The sequence below is a fragment of the Laetiporus sulphureus genome (assembly GCF_001632365.1).
Source record: "Laetiporus sulphureus 93-53 unplaced genomic scaffold LAESUscaffold_50, whole genome shotgun sequence".
NCBI classification, from domain to species: domain Eukaryota; kingdom Fungi; phylum Basidiomycota; class Agaricomycetes; order Polyporales; family Laetiporaceae; genus Laetiporus; species Laetiporus sulphureus.
The window spans coordinates 136,439-150,677 of record NW_024468559.1 but is presented as its reverse complement, the minus strand read 5'-3'; the positions used below and the strand labels follow the sequence as shown (position 1 = coordinate 150,677).

General features: G+C 51.9%; 2 protein-coding genes across 2 annotated transcripts; one reads left to right on the top strand and one right to left on the bottom strand.

The window, feature by feature from the left end:
• Positions 1-446: 446 nt before the first annotated feature.
• Positions 447-2,130, top strand: LAESUDRAFT_752282 (uncharacterized protein). The gene is made up of 4 exons (XM_040911719.1): positions 447-563; positions 626-682; positions 738-1,726; positions 1,797-2,130. Exons 1-3 carry the CDS (start codon positions 555-557, stop codon positions 1,686-1,688), a joined length of 1,017 nt encoding a protein of 338 aa, XP_040759986.1. The 5' UTR covers positions 447-554; the 3' UTR covers positions 1,689-1,726; positions 1,797-2,130.
• Positions 2,131-3,351: 1,221 nt separating this feature from the next.
• LAESUDRAFT_706510 (uncharacterized protein) lies at positions 3,352-5,091 on the bottom strand. The gene is made up of 3 exons (XM_040906632.1): positions 4,885-5,091; positions 4,453-4,830; positions 3,352-4,405 (listed from the first exon to the last, which is right to left on the bottom strand). The coding sequence occupies exons 1-3, from the start codon at positions 4,972-4,974 to the stop codon at positions 3,554-3,556; spliced, it is 1,320 nt and encodes a 439-aa protein (XP_040759985.1). The 5' UTR covers positions 4,975-5,091; the 3' UTR covers positions 3,352-3,553.
• Between the last annotated feature and the right edge of the window lie 9,148 nt (positions 5,092-14,239).

Genomic DNA, 14,239 nt, shown 5'->3' with positions numbered 1-14,239 from the left:
TCTACTTCCCTACTGAAGTCATTCTAGCCAAGATTACTAGAATGAAAGTCATTCACCGTAATTACACCTTCATCTGCTACTGGATATTTTATACATGTCATAGTTTGAAATTCAAAATGTATGATTACATTCAACAGCGCTCAAATTCTAAATGTATTTGGTGAGTTTGAAAATGGTGTCATTTCTTAAAATATATGATTTTAAATTTCTGCCTCTAACATATTATTATGCAAATACTTAATATGGAATGTGGGAAGGAACTGTAGCAAATTGAGATCACAAAGGCAAAAACCCTGTCGACATTTGCTAAGCATTTGCCACATGCGCAAATTGCTTCATGTCTGCGGTGTCACATGGAGTGGTGGGCGTGGGGCGGTGGGGCGAGGGCGGCTAATGCAGAAGTTCTTGGGGTCCTTTAACAAGGTTATCGCTGAACTTGAACAGACGCGTGCTATCTATATGAACCGCCTCACGGCCTCACGAAGAAGGGCACACCAAGGCACTGAGATATCCGCTCCGTTTCCTGACCCAGCTCGCTGTCCACGACATTCAAGATGTGTCCGGTGCGGAAAATGTCATGATGTCGACCATATTCACCTTGCTGACGATTCTGGACGAACAATAGGCTCGGTTCAGTGGAGGCACCGTGAAGTGTCGTTGGACTGCGAATAATGATGACAAGGTACGCTGAATCATCATTTCGCACAGAGCGTCTACGATTGTGCAGGGCCTATTAGAAACGTAGAAGCCTACCCTCCAATGACTATGGAGCGAAATCCTCTAGCATATGGGCCATAGTCATAGGAATAGACCACTATCACGGTCTGCCCGCGCTGCAAGGCGCCGTCAAGGATGCACGTGCCATGCGCAACTACTTCGTCGACGAGCTCCGTGTCCCAGAGTCTCACGTCGCCCTTCTTCTCGACCATACTGCCACTCGCCGAAACATTCTCGACACCTTATACAGTCATTTCTGCGACAACAAGAATGTACGATATGGGGACGCCATCGTCATTTACTACGCCGGACTTGGGACAACCTATGATACCTCTGCCACAGACGGTCATGGGGACAGCCTAGAAGCCATTCTTCCCTCTGATCGCGGCATGTCCGAAGATATGTCCACCTCCGACATCATCACCGACATCAGTGACCGCGAAATCCAGCTATTCCTCTCCGAACTGCGGGATATAAAGGGAGAGAACATCACTGTTGTTATGGACTGTTGTTTTTCCCCTGGAATCTCGCAAGCGGATGGGGTACGGAGTAGATTTGCTCCTGCACTTCCTGGCTGTGCAAGGAGCATGCTTCTCGCGGCAGAGGACAACCCACGGAAACGATGGCCCGACGGTCGCGCATTGGATGGTCGATGGATTCCTGACCCATCCTCCTACGTCGCCATTCTCGCTTGCCACGACTCCGAAATAGCGGAGGATACTGCGGAGGGTGGCGCATTTACCAAGGCTCTACTTCAGACACTAGAAAATGCGCCTATATACAATATGACTTACACTGATCTCAATCGTCGCTTGATTGAGATGGGTCAAGAACTCCATCAGACACCGTTCGTCACTGGACGTAACAAGGACCAGCTAATATTTCAGATTGCCTGTCTTGTAAGGGTGAGGCCGCGCTGGATGAAGAATGCTAGCAAAACTCGGAAGTTTCTCGTGCCATCGCGTCAGTGATGTAGATTTGGGAGGTTTGTGGCTTCTGACCACATTCGGTGCGTCCGTTTCATCCGGGATCCCCCTCGGAAGCTGTGCTCACTTGCCCTTGCTGCCGTTGTGCTGCAGCGCTATGTCCTTCCAATTGACTTCCATGAAGTCGACCGTTCGAGCGTTGACGTTTCCCGCCGTTTAACGGTCGATGCATCTCTTCGTAAACCGCCTGGATCTCACACGCAGGAAGCTCGTTATTCTACGCCCCTTGAGCCCTACTAATATCTGCTCATTGTCTGTAAATCTTCCTTGATGATGCGTGTACTTGTATTCATGATTTCGTGGCCTGTATATTTTATTCTCATTCTCGTTTACGGCATGGCACCAGGTTATTCTGTACAATCAAGCATTCCTGTCATTTCATCTACTTGGAACAGCCCCATGTTCGGAAACCATATATGAAAAAAGTGCGCGCGGAATAGAGAGGGACATATCCTTATGTACGTGTCGCTTCTATTTCTACGTCGACTAATTAAGACTTCTATAATAGGATAATTAGTTTATTGTGCGCTCAAGGCGGTTGTGTATCCATTGAGCTGCATGGTTCGCCGTCGTGCACGCCACGCAGGGCCTACCACAACTTGGGGCATAGCGCGTCACGCCCATCGGAAATGCCTTGGGAACTCGCGCGCGTTCACCACATTGCGGTGGTGAATACCGCCGAAGCTTCAGCGCAGTATTGTCGTGCTACGCCAAATTGGTCTAAGGCTACACCAGCAATAGCGGTTCGTAGTCCGCGAAGTTGTTTCAACTGCTGATCATCAGCCACAAACCGTCCATTTGAATGCTAGTAACCTACAAGACACCGCTCTCGAATCCTTCAACCGAGGCGCTCTACTTCAACGTGGACACCTCACAACGTGCGTGAAGATTTCGTTGTGTGGTCCAACCAGTAACATGGTGCGTATTCCGTGCCCCCCTAGATAAGTGGTTCTTCACTCCTCCCCCGAAACTGCCTAGCAATAATCTGTAGCCGCGTGAAGTCTCTTCCCAGCAAGATCCCTCCGGACACTTCAGTTCGTCGACCGCAGAGTCTGCGGTCAATCGCAACCAATCTACGCTGCATTGGAAGACGAAAGGTGGAAACGCCCGACCTAAGTACGAATGCCGCTTCGCTGACGCGCCGCGTCACGATTGGATCTCGAGTTGTCCAGAATCTCCAGCCGGTACCGGTAACAACATTTAAAAAGCGAGAATTAAACCAAGATAGCGGACAGTTGAGTAGTGTTCATGGTATCGCAGTGCAGCGTACTCGGGGATAATCTGATTCGACTCTGTCTTCAAACATTGCAGCTTTACATGTCGAATTCACTGCAGCTCTGGCTGCCGATACCGGACATAACAAATCTTTCCTCCATTTTATCGCGTTGAGAAGCTTCCGACAAACTCCGAAGAGTACTCGCACTCTGCGTTTCATCTTGGACGGCACTTGTCACCACTTTGTCTCATCGACTGGGGCCCAACCTTGGCTCGACATGCAAGGTTCGAGAGACAACCCTCATAGCTGGTGGTCTTCTCAGATTGAACGCAAGGCTTTGAGACGTCAAGGTACTCGATTTCTAATATGTTTCCGTTACGGCAGCCTTATTTGATCCCCAAGTATCGTCTTCAATCGACAATTCATCCTCTTCATATTCCGCAAAATCCGCGGCCCTAAACTTTGTAGACGAAACGTTATGCCAATAGGATGTATATAAACGTTCGGAAAATGTAAGTGTATGGGAGTTAATAATTAGCACGATACAGGGATTCACGGAGGTCATTTAGATAGTGGAATGTTAAACAGGTACGACGAACATCTACATGCTTCAACTGTAAGCTCGAGGTGAGATTCATCTGATGCGTCCATGTCCAATCCTGAAGATGAAGTTATCCTTGTACCGACCTGAGGCAACGGGAGTCTGGCGCGCACTTGGCAGGATAATTCCCTGCAATAGCTCTGGATATGTTGTATCGTTCAGGTGAACAGACCGCAGTTGCCTCAAGAGCGCTACAGTGAATGCCCCACCCTCATCAGTGTCCACCGCCTGCTCGTAATCATGGCAGGCGGCAAGCAAGACATGAGAGAATGCGTTAGGACTGTAAACTCCGTCCGCTGTTGATCCTGTCCTCCATCGCTTCCGCGGGTTCTGCTCAGCAGCGCGCAACATCGGTCTATAGTCATCCCCGAGTGGATCAGTCCGGCGAACGCTGTGACCACCCCGCGTAACTCCATTCGCGAAGCAACAATCCAACGTGAGTGTGATGTTTGGACCTTTTCTCTCGCGCAAGTCCCCCAGGAACAGGTTGAGTTCGCGGTCACTGATGTCAGTGACTGCATGTTTGCCACGTTTCGAGGTGCCGCGATCTACAGGAGCGATGGCCTCCACAGACTCTGATGAAGGAGAACGAGCGGGATAGGAGGCCCCGTGTCCGGAGAAATGGATGAAAATGGCGTCGCCATGTTCGATCCTGCCATTGTCGTGCAGATGGTCGTAAAGTGTCTTGATAATATTTTCGCGCGTGGCATGCTGATTAAGCAACATGACGATGTTACTGTCGGGAACGTGAAGAGACTCTACTAGATATTGCTGCATGTTTTTTGCATCCTTGACTGCGCCATGCAATCTGGCTCGCGGGTAGCTGTCGATGCCGATGATAACCGCCCACAAAGGTGGGATCCGCGCCGAAGAGGATTGTACATCCTGGACAGAGCATTAAAAAATGTTGAGAGAGAATGACAATGACATACCTGAAGGCGCGAGATGGGAGCACTTTGGATCCGCTCGGCACTCAAGGGAAAACCTTGTGCAAGGACCCAGAGGAGGCTGTTCTTCTCTTTGTTGAGTGTATGAAGGTGACACAGACGCATAAGTTTGTCCCAGTCATCACGCGATTTGGTGGCCTTGCAACGATCCCTGTACATTCTCCGCATCTCTACGGGATCCGCTTCGCCGTACTCCATTCTGAGATCCTGTCGAATGGTTTCTTCCACTCCAGTCAACTCCTCGATCTCCTTTTCAATAGAGATCAGACTCTCGAATGAACCTCGCTGTAGTGGGGTTAGCGAATTCCATCGTTGTTCACAGATGGAGTGCCAATTCTTCCAGAAGTCCCCTTCTGGCACTGCCTGGAAAGCTGAGTCAACTTAAGATAATTGGACGGACATAATGCTAAGTATTACCTGGAATCCTTCATGACCGTCGGAATGGTGAGCAAATGTGCGGCTACCGTATCCAGTTCCGCCACTGCTGGATTGCTCCGAAGAAGCCATAATTCACCAGGAAGAGGGTTGGGTGTTTGGCGAACAGTCGTAATGCGCTTTATGTCCGGGAGCGTAGGCTCGGTCTACCGACTCAGCGGCAATACCTGCAGGCAGGTTAGCTCTGGTCACATGGAGGAAGGCTAACGCTGAGATGTCATGCATGATGCTCCGTCAAACTAATACAGATCGCGATATCGGCAATACAGCGGAACACATGTAATCAGACCACATTACTCCGCGCTTTTTGTGGTCTGTGCACAGGTCTGAATAGCGCAACTTCCAAATGGCAATCATCGCCTTCATCATTTGCTGCTCCGGAAGAAACCTTAATACAACAGATGGTATTATTTGGACGTCAAGCTTCAAGCCTCCTTTTCAGGCCTAATGCCTTGAGTGCACAACTCACATTAATATCACGCAGTATCTCTAGCTTATTGATTACATGTCGATTCGCAAACGGGACATCTTATGGGAGTATTGAATGTAGCAAGACACTTACCGGTGATTGGGAGACACCGGCATGATTGTTTGAGCAAGCTTTTACGTTCTGCAGCAGCAACCTGATATCAGGCCGTTAGCGACTGCCCGTTTACCGCCCCGCACCTGTGCTACACTGTTTATTGAATTGCTGCAATGTCTTCATCTGATGAATGTTGACGTAACTTACCGTACATCGAACACGGGCTATGCTCCACGATCAGAGATATCTGGCGATGGTGAGTCATGCGACCCACACGCGCTGATAGCGACGTGATCCACGAGTTGTACTGATAGCTCGACGACTGCGGGCTGGAGACCGCAAAATGTGTATGCTGCGAGCATTCGAATGCAGCATCAATCTAACAGCGTCTCCCTCGTTGGTCTCGATGGCACCGTCAGTTGTTGACAGTTTCTCGAGAAATGCGATATGAGCGTGAACACGGACTTAACAATCACACGATGCCTAGCATTGCCACACCCTTTGGAAGCAACCAGTAGGCTTGGAGGGAGGGCGAATGTGTCGGCCTTCTGATCAGGTCTGGCCACTGCACATCTTCTGCTGCATGGATTTCTGTTAAAGTGCTGTTAGGAACATGGTAAATGGTGACGACCAGGTTGGGACGTTGGTCCAAACGGGGCGCCAGGCGGAATGGCGTCATGGAGATGTTCAACAGCCAGGAAGCCGGCATGCACTGAGTACGCACAGACCGTGTCCAATGTAGTCCATTCCTCCGAAAGCACGTCGAAGTCTAGTCTCACAACTTGTGACCACATCCATGATGTCTTCTTCGGCGTCTCTTGCCCGCCGTCGAGCACGGCATTCTCCTCTCTGTAACGCTCTCCCACAACACAACGATTCCTTCTATCCGCCTCCAGTTTTGCACCCGGCACTGTTGCCACCGCACAGCCTCGGTCCGCACCGTGCGTAGTAGAGCTCGCCTTTCTAAAGACAGCCACTTCGCCTTTGCGGGCTCATGAAACATCAGAAGTCGCAGAAGGGTGGGATAGTGCTCTTCTGTGCCCCTCCCAAATTCTACCGAAAACAAGTGTCTTTGTAAGTGCCCGGAGCTTGTGGAGGCCTGCCTGGGTCGTCCGTACATGGTACGGTGCATGTTCCGCACACCAGTCTATTATGGACAGCTTCCAGTTCCATGTTGAATAATACCCGAGAAGACTCCGATAGCTATAACGCGTTGAGGTGGTGACCTTATTCTGTGCCGAGCACGGAATCAAAGGCGTCTATCGCGGAGTACCTAGTGCCATCGACTCGTAACGTTTCTGAACGCGCATATGCATACCCATAGAGTCAGGCATGCTGTTGGGTCTGGACAGCAAAATCCTACATGAAGGAACTACGTACGACTATATATTGTTTGGTTGGCGTGTTTCATCCTTGGTACCCCGAGATTGGTAGTGATGCCTTCCTGTTCGTCAGTGTGATACGGGACATGTACGAGTTTCATCTAACAAAACTAACTCACTTCAATTCAGCGTCAGCCCAATGAGAGAAATGTGCGTGTGGAATTCACATAAGGTTAATGATCGCAGCGTTGGTAGAGCACGCGATTATGCCTGCAAGCGCAGACTCCTTCAACACAAGAATTGATATTCGCAATCGACGCGCTTGTCCTGATTGACTGCGTCCAGATTTCCTAATTAATGATGGGAGCTCGGTTTCATCTGCTGTGGATTTAGCATCATGAACATGGGCGAACGCCAACATGAGCTCACAGACCTGGTAGTGGATACTACAAGCCTGCGAAGGTCACGAGCTAATCCTTGGCCTTCTGATTGCTTCATGGCCAGTGCTGGCTCTATGTGCTAGATTTTTGCTTAAACATTGTGTGAGTGAAGATCCAGTGTTCAGTGTAATTATCTGATGGTGCTACTGGGAAGAGGCTTGAGCTTGAACAAGAGGCTGAACGGTCAGCCAGCGAGCGAAGTATCACAGTATGCACACACGTGCATCCTGTGCACAAAAATTGCAGACTTTCTCAGAGTATATATTCAGTCTTGGATCTTTGTATTTGAGAGCCGCGGATAGTGCTGAAGTTGAGTGCATTTCGATGTATGTACTTATAGTACATGCAAATAATCGTGACGCGCCGCGCGTTCAAATTGGCGTGACAAGGTGTAGTGCCACTTCCGTGACTGAGTGACCGATGGGCTCAAGCGCTCAACGCGCTGCGGTCAAAGGTCAACGTCAATGTTTCAACGTTTCAACGTGAATTTCAACACCCAAGTAATGCTCGGACTGAGCCAGTCGTATCTCGCGACCTGTCCTACTGTGCAACAATTTCTTTTGACAATCATGATGTGTCGCATGTGCAAGCCGCCGGCTCACTCCCAGTATGACCTATGTAACAGGAGTAGGGTCATTGTAGGCACCCGCTCATCCCATCGTCAAAGGTAAATAAGATAATGACTCATTTTTGATAACTGAAGATGACCTGAACATCTTCTTCGGGAGCTCCTCAAGAGGTGAGAACGTCGGAGCGACTGGCGAACATCATGGAACATCTGTTCCCGTGGATTCGACTTTCTGGACACTCGCATGCCTTGGAAACTGAATGTGTGACATCACAGGCACGCGTAGGAACGCTAGAGACCACGCTCGTACCTGCAGTATTGACCTGCAATATTGCAGTTACTTTGCCTTGTGACCGCTGTTAGAAGTTTGGATAATCCCAGTGGACTCCAGGACCCATCTTCACCTGCGAGTGCAGATTCTGCCAATAAATGATGCTGCAGTACGAATTATAACGGAAAACGAGGTGCTCGTGACAATTGTTGACGTTCACTGGACGAACACGACTGCTGTAACTTCATACGAGAGCCCATTGATGTCTCGCAGCGGGCATAGCAAACGATGCCTATCTCCTTCCCGACCCGCGAGCTTCGCCACGATCGCCCTTCAGTCAGTGTCACTGGCCTTGAACCGATGGACCTGGATGGATCTGTCTCGTCCACGCTCATGACAAGGCACAATACAATACTCGGGTTCCACCGGTATCGGAGGGTTCTACGGAAAGACAGACGAAGAGATCTTTGAGACTCTGACTTACGCTACAGACTGTGGAGTGACGTTCTGGTACACCGCAGACAGGTATGGCACTAGCGCACAATTAAATTATTTGGCTTCAGATGGCCATAGGGGCGAGTTCTGATTTTCACGATTTCTGGGACCGTCAAGCGAGGACAGTGGTCCACGACTCTTAAGCGACATGCTCAGAATTTCCCCGTGACCAAATTCCGCAGCTTAAACTCAGCCAGGAGCTGTGGACAAGACGAAATCGAACGGTAAGTCATCCTGCATCAGACAGCAACTTGAAAACCCACTCACTGCACTCTTTGCATGGACTTGAATGCCCATCGAGGGTCGGATCTCGCATTGTCTTAAGCTCTTCAACTAGTGTCGATCGGTTTGCCCCTAAGACAATCATAATGAAGACCCTCCCACCCTATGTCGAGAGCGGAAACGTCAGGTACATCAGCCTGAGCGAGAGCAGTATCGACGCGCTTGGGTTCGCCGCGGCATGGGCGATGGAGTCCAGCGCTTTTGTGCCTTCGTCCAGGGAAAGACAGCTGCGAGTACCGAACTCGCGTTCTACCTTGTTCCGATTTTGAACGCGGCGTCAATTTTGGGGTGTGTCTCGGCGGACTACATCGCGGACCACGTCGGTGTAAATGGATGGAAAAGGAGTGGACGGGAGGACACACGCTAGAGTCAAAGGGCTTCAGTTCCTTGATGATAGAAGGACTGAAGCCCGCAGAACGAGCGAAGCGGGTGAAAAGTCTTACGGACGCTAATGCCCGATAAGTACGTAAAAGGAAATACTGACTGATAAGTAGAAATATAAGTTAATACTTATCTTGGCTAGGCTTGATATTCCAACACTCCCCCTCAAGCCAGGCGAAGTCCAAGCATTCCGATGAACTTCTCCACCTTCTGGCAGGTTGTTGGAACGAGACCGCTCAGGAGCGAATGGGGAGGAATGGATTGACGGGTTTGACAGCGCGGTCACGTGGTTGGCGCGCACCTACATAACGACGCGTTTCTCGTAGTAGACACCTCAGTCGAGTACGCCATTGTACGGCACGGCTGAGACGTAGCGTTGCGTTCATAACAGGTTATGAGCCCCGAAGAGCGCATATAGCCGTACGAAACATCGCATCAGCCATCGACTCTCCAATATTCGAGAACCAATCGACATAGTCATCATATTCGCATTAATATTCGTGCTCAATATTCCACCATGGCGGCTATCACCGACGTGAAGGTGCCCATCCTCCCGGAGAGCCAGCAGCTTAGCAAAGCCAACTGGTTCGACTGGAAAGGCAAGGTCATCACTATAACCAAGATTCGAGGACTATATGCGCACCTCACCGGAACGCTTACACGTCCACCCCCGGCATCTCCAGGCGCGGATCCAGGCGACATCGCACTCGCCATGGCAGAGCGGGAGCTGTGGGATAAACACGATGAATTTGCGAAGGCAATTATCACCCTGAACGTCGTCGACTTTATCGGCACCGGGGTGGAAGAAGATGGAAAGACGGCGCACCAAGTGTGGACGGCTCTGGTACAGAAACGGGAGCGGAAGACTGCGTTGACAATCACGAACGCCGAGGATTACCTCAAGGCGTGTGTATGGGTTGAGGGAACGGACCTACAGGACCACTTCACCGAGCTTCGTCGCCGTTGGCGCGCCGCGCGCGACCTGGGGTCAACGTTCGATGCCGCTAGATTTGCAATCGTCGTATGCAATTCGATGTCGAACCTGCCATCCCTGCGATTCACCTGCACCTCGCTCCTATTGCAAACTGATCCCGATGTCGTTATGGACTCCATCCTCGCGGTCTTCGAGAACGACCGCATACAGGCCGGTAACCCGCTCAATCCAATGGGTACCGACCAAGTCATGCCGCAAACTACGAGTGCGTTTATGACGTGGGCTAAAGCCATGTTGATATGCGAGTGGTGCGGAGCGAAGGGTCACTTGCAGTCCAACTGTTTCTGTGAGGGCGGCGGACGAGAGGGTCAGCAGCCATCGGGTTGGATGAAGCCGGTCCCGAAGAAGGGCTCACCTGCGGCGAAGGCATTGGCAGCCAAGCAGGCCACGGCAGCGTCGACTGCGACTGCATCTGGAGCTGTGGCACCCAGCCCTCATGTTCTGCCACAAGCCCATCTTACCACTGCTACTGCTCGTTCAGCGAACAATGCAAATGAACGTGCATCAGAGTATGACTATCACATTTTCTTGGCCAGCGCGCACCTCGTAAATCTTCCTCGTGTCGAGCCTATCAACAATGGGACCTTGAGAGCATATGTGGACACAGGTGCCACTCACCACTGTTTTGTGGACCGTGCGAGCTTTGTCGACTACATGCCCCTCACTCCAACCTTGGGCAATGGAGCGAAGAAGGGCTCTTCCTTCAGTATAGTAGGGGTCGGGAATGTCACTGTACAGATGATGATAGGCGGGCGAAGATCCGTCGTCACATTCCAGAATGCCATTCACACCCCGGACCTCGTGGCCAACTTGATCTCGATGCCCCGCCTCGATCGCGCTGGGTATTCGTTCTCTGGGGCAGCGGGAACAATGACGGTGATGGGAAAGGCAGGAAGGATCATGTTCACCTGCACTTTAACGTCAGGAGACCTATATGAGGCGGAGTTCACCACGGTTGACCTAGCGGACTTACCGGATCTCCCTCGCGCATACCTCGCTTATGACCATCGTGCCCTAGCTGTCGATGGTCATGGTTCTGTGACCGACATTGTGACTTGGCATCGCAGACTCGGGCACATCAGCGAGCTGACCGTCCAGATGATGGCACGGTCCAACGTCGTCTCTGGTATGACTGTGAAGGGAGAACGTCCTACTGGAAAGTGTGAGGATTGTCTGAAAGGGAAACAGACTCGCGCACCGTTCCGCCCATCCGAGGTTGAGACGGAGCTCCTCGAACGTGTTTACGTGGACTTGATGGGGCCTTTCCCCGTTGCTTCCCTCGGCGGTGCACGCTATCTCATGACCATCGACGATGGTGCATCATCCTATACCATGGTGTACCCCCTCGCAAACAAGTCCATGGACGAGACGTTGGGATGCTTTCAAGCTTTCCACCGCATGGCCGAGCGGCAAACCGGTTGCAAGCTGCGCCGCGTTCGTTTCGATAATGGCACCGAGTTTAATAACGAGGCCTGGACGGCGTATTTCCGGGACAATGGGATTGTTGCAGAGCCGACAGTACCCTATACCCCCCAGGAAAATGGTGTGAGTGAGCGAGGCCATCGCACCCTCGCTGACCATGCCCGAGCTATGCTGTATGATGCCGGTGTCCCAAATTACCTCTGGGCCGAAGCGTTCAACACCGCTGCTTACCTTAAGTCTCTGACTCCCTCTGTGAGGCAGAAAGGACGTACTCCATATGAACGTTGGCATGGCCGTATACCTAACGTAGTGCACTTGCGTGCGTTTGGATCTGTCGCATGGGCCAGGATTACCGATGACGCTCGGAACAAGCTCGATCCGAAGTCGCGCCGATGCATTCTCGTGGGCTATACTGATGACGCGAACTATCGTCTGTGGGATCCTACTGCTGGGCTGAGGGGAGGAATCATCCGTTCGCGCGATGTGGTCTTCGAGGAGGCCAAGGGTCACCGCACCTGTGAGTCCGCTGATATCTATGGGCAGGAACATGCCATTCCTGCCCCAGCTGATCCTCCTGCACCTGAACTTGCATCCGACACTGTTCTGGCACCGCAGCATGGGGGAGCTCCGGTCGAGCCTTATCCTGTGTCTGATGTCGACATTGTTGCGGCCGCACCAGTGCTCGCTCCTGCCCCTTTATCCGTTCCTGCACCGCGCCGATCAACGCGGCAACCTGTCGAAAGCCGAGCGCTGCGAGAGTCACGAGAGGCCACCCAGCGTGAGGAAGAGGCCCGTGCGCGTGGTGAATCATGGGCCAACGATGAGATCGCGTCGACCGCGGCCTATGTTGCGGCATTCACCGCCGACGGTCATTCTGCATCTGTTGCTTCATCAGACCCATTCATATATGAAGGCGGGACCTGTCCTACCACGTACAAACAGGCCATGGCTACGAGCGAGATATGGGCACCTGCGATGGACAAAGAAATGGACGGTCTAATCAAAATTGGTGCTTGGAAGCTCGTACCTCGCCAGGATCACATGAATGTTGTGGGGTGCAAGTGGGCATACGCTCAGAAGTACAATGATGTCGGGAAGTGGAAACCGAAGGCACGTCTTGTAGCCAAGGGGTTCCATCAAATCCCGGGCGTCGACTTCTTCGAGATCACTGCATCGGTTGTCCGTTTTGAGTCGCTTCGCACTGTCTGTGCCATTGCTACACACCGTGGGATGGAAATGGGTCAAGACGACGTTGAGAAAGCTTACCTCAATGCCACTCTGTCGGAGTCCGTCTATATGTCCCAGCCGCCGGGCTACGAGGATGCAGAACACCCTGACTGGGTCTGTGCGCTGGAGCGTGCCCTGTATGGGGTAATGCAGTCTGGCCATGAATGGTGGAATGATCTCGACAGCACTTACCAGGACTTGGGGTTCATGCGGTCCCGCGCCGATGAGTGCGTTCGTGCGCGCATTGACGATCATGGTCTTTCCATCACCGCTACCTATACGGACGATATCACTTCTGCTGCCGATTCTGCGGATGGGCTGGCCATTACTCGTGGGGACTTAGCGGCGCGCTACAAGCTTAGTGGGGGAGGCGAGCTCACCTACATGCTTGGGGTTGCTATCGAGCGTGACCGAGCCAAAGGCACGCTGCGTTTGACCCAACGTGCGTACACCTTGCGTGTCCTAGAACGCTTTGGTATGCAAGACGCGAATCCTGTCTCGACGCCCCTGGAACCTGGCATGAAGCTTTCGAAACTGACTAACCTTGTCGCACCTGATGATGCAACGGAAATGGCGACCATCCCATACCGCGAGGCACTGGGATCGATCATGTATCTCTTTGTCGCAACTCGCCCTGACCTCTCGTATTCCGTGCAGGTTCTTAGCCGATACATGGCGAATCCAGGGATTGAACATTGGCGAGCCCTCAAGAGAGTGCTGCGTTATATCAAGGGGACAGTGGACTATGGGATCACTTACTACAGCGCGGACCACCCAAGGTCGAGCCTCCAACCTGTCCTATACTCGGACTCATCCTATTCTGATTGCGCGGACACTGGCCGTTCGACACAGGGGCACATTATGATCATGGCAGGTGGGCCTGTGTCTTGGAGCTCACGCCGCCAGGAGGTTGTGGCCCTATCGACCACCGAGGCAGAGTATATTGCGGCTGTTCATACCGGACAGACGGCATTGTGGATAGAGAAGTTCATGGCTGACGTGTTCCTTCCGATCAGCACTCCAGTGGTCATAAGGATGGACAGCACAGGTGGGGAGAGTCTAGCAAAGAGGGCGGTAAATTTTACGCGTGTCAGGCACCTCAACGTCCGATATCATTGGTTGCGCGAAGCGATACGACAAAAACAGATTGATATCGCACACATACCCGGGACCGAAAACCCCGCTGATATTTTCACCAAGCCACTCGCACAGCCCACCCTTCACAAACATTTAGACATGCTGGGTGTCGCGGTCTAGGGGGAGTGTTGGAACGAGACCGGTCAGGAGCGAATGGGGAGGAATGGATTGACGGGTTTGACAGCGCGGTCACGTGGTTGGCGCGCACCTACATAACGACGCGTTTCTCGTAGTAGACACCTCAGTCGAGTACGCCATTGTACGGCACGGCTGAG

Bases quoted from the DNA above. Each gene is read 5' to 3' on its own strand.
- LAESUDRAFT_752282 (XM_040911719.1), top strand. The intron at 683-737 runs GTACGCTGAATC...AGGGCCTATTAG, and splicing joins CTGCGAATAATGATGACAAG to AAACGTAGAAGCCTACCCTC.
- LAESUDRAFT_706510 (XM_040906632.1), bottom strand. From the start codon at position 4,974: ATGGCTTCTTCGGAGCAATCCAGCAGTGGCGGAACTGGATACGGTAGC. The intron at 4,831-4,884 runs GTAATACTTAGC...TCAGCTTTCCAG, and splicing joins ACGGTCATGAAGGATTCCAG to GCAGTGCCAGAAGGGGACTT. The intron at 4,406-4,452 runs GTATGTCATTGT...TGCTCTGTCCAG, and splicing joins CTCCCATCTCGCGCCTTCAG to GATGTACAATCCTCTTCGGC.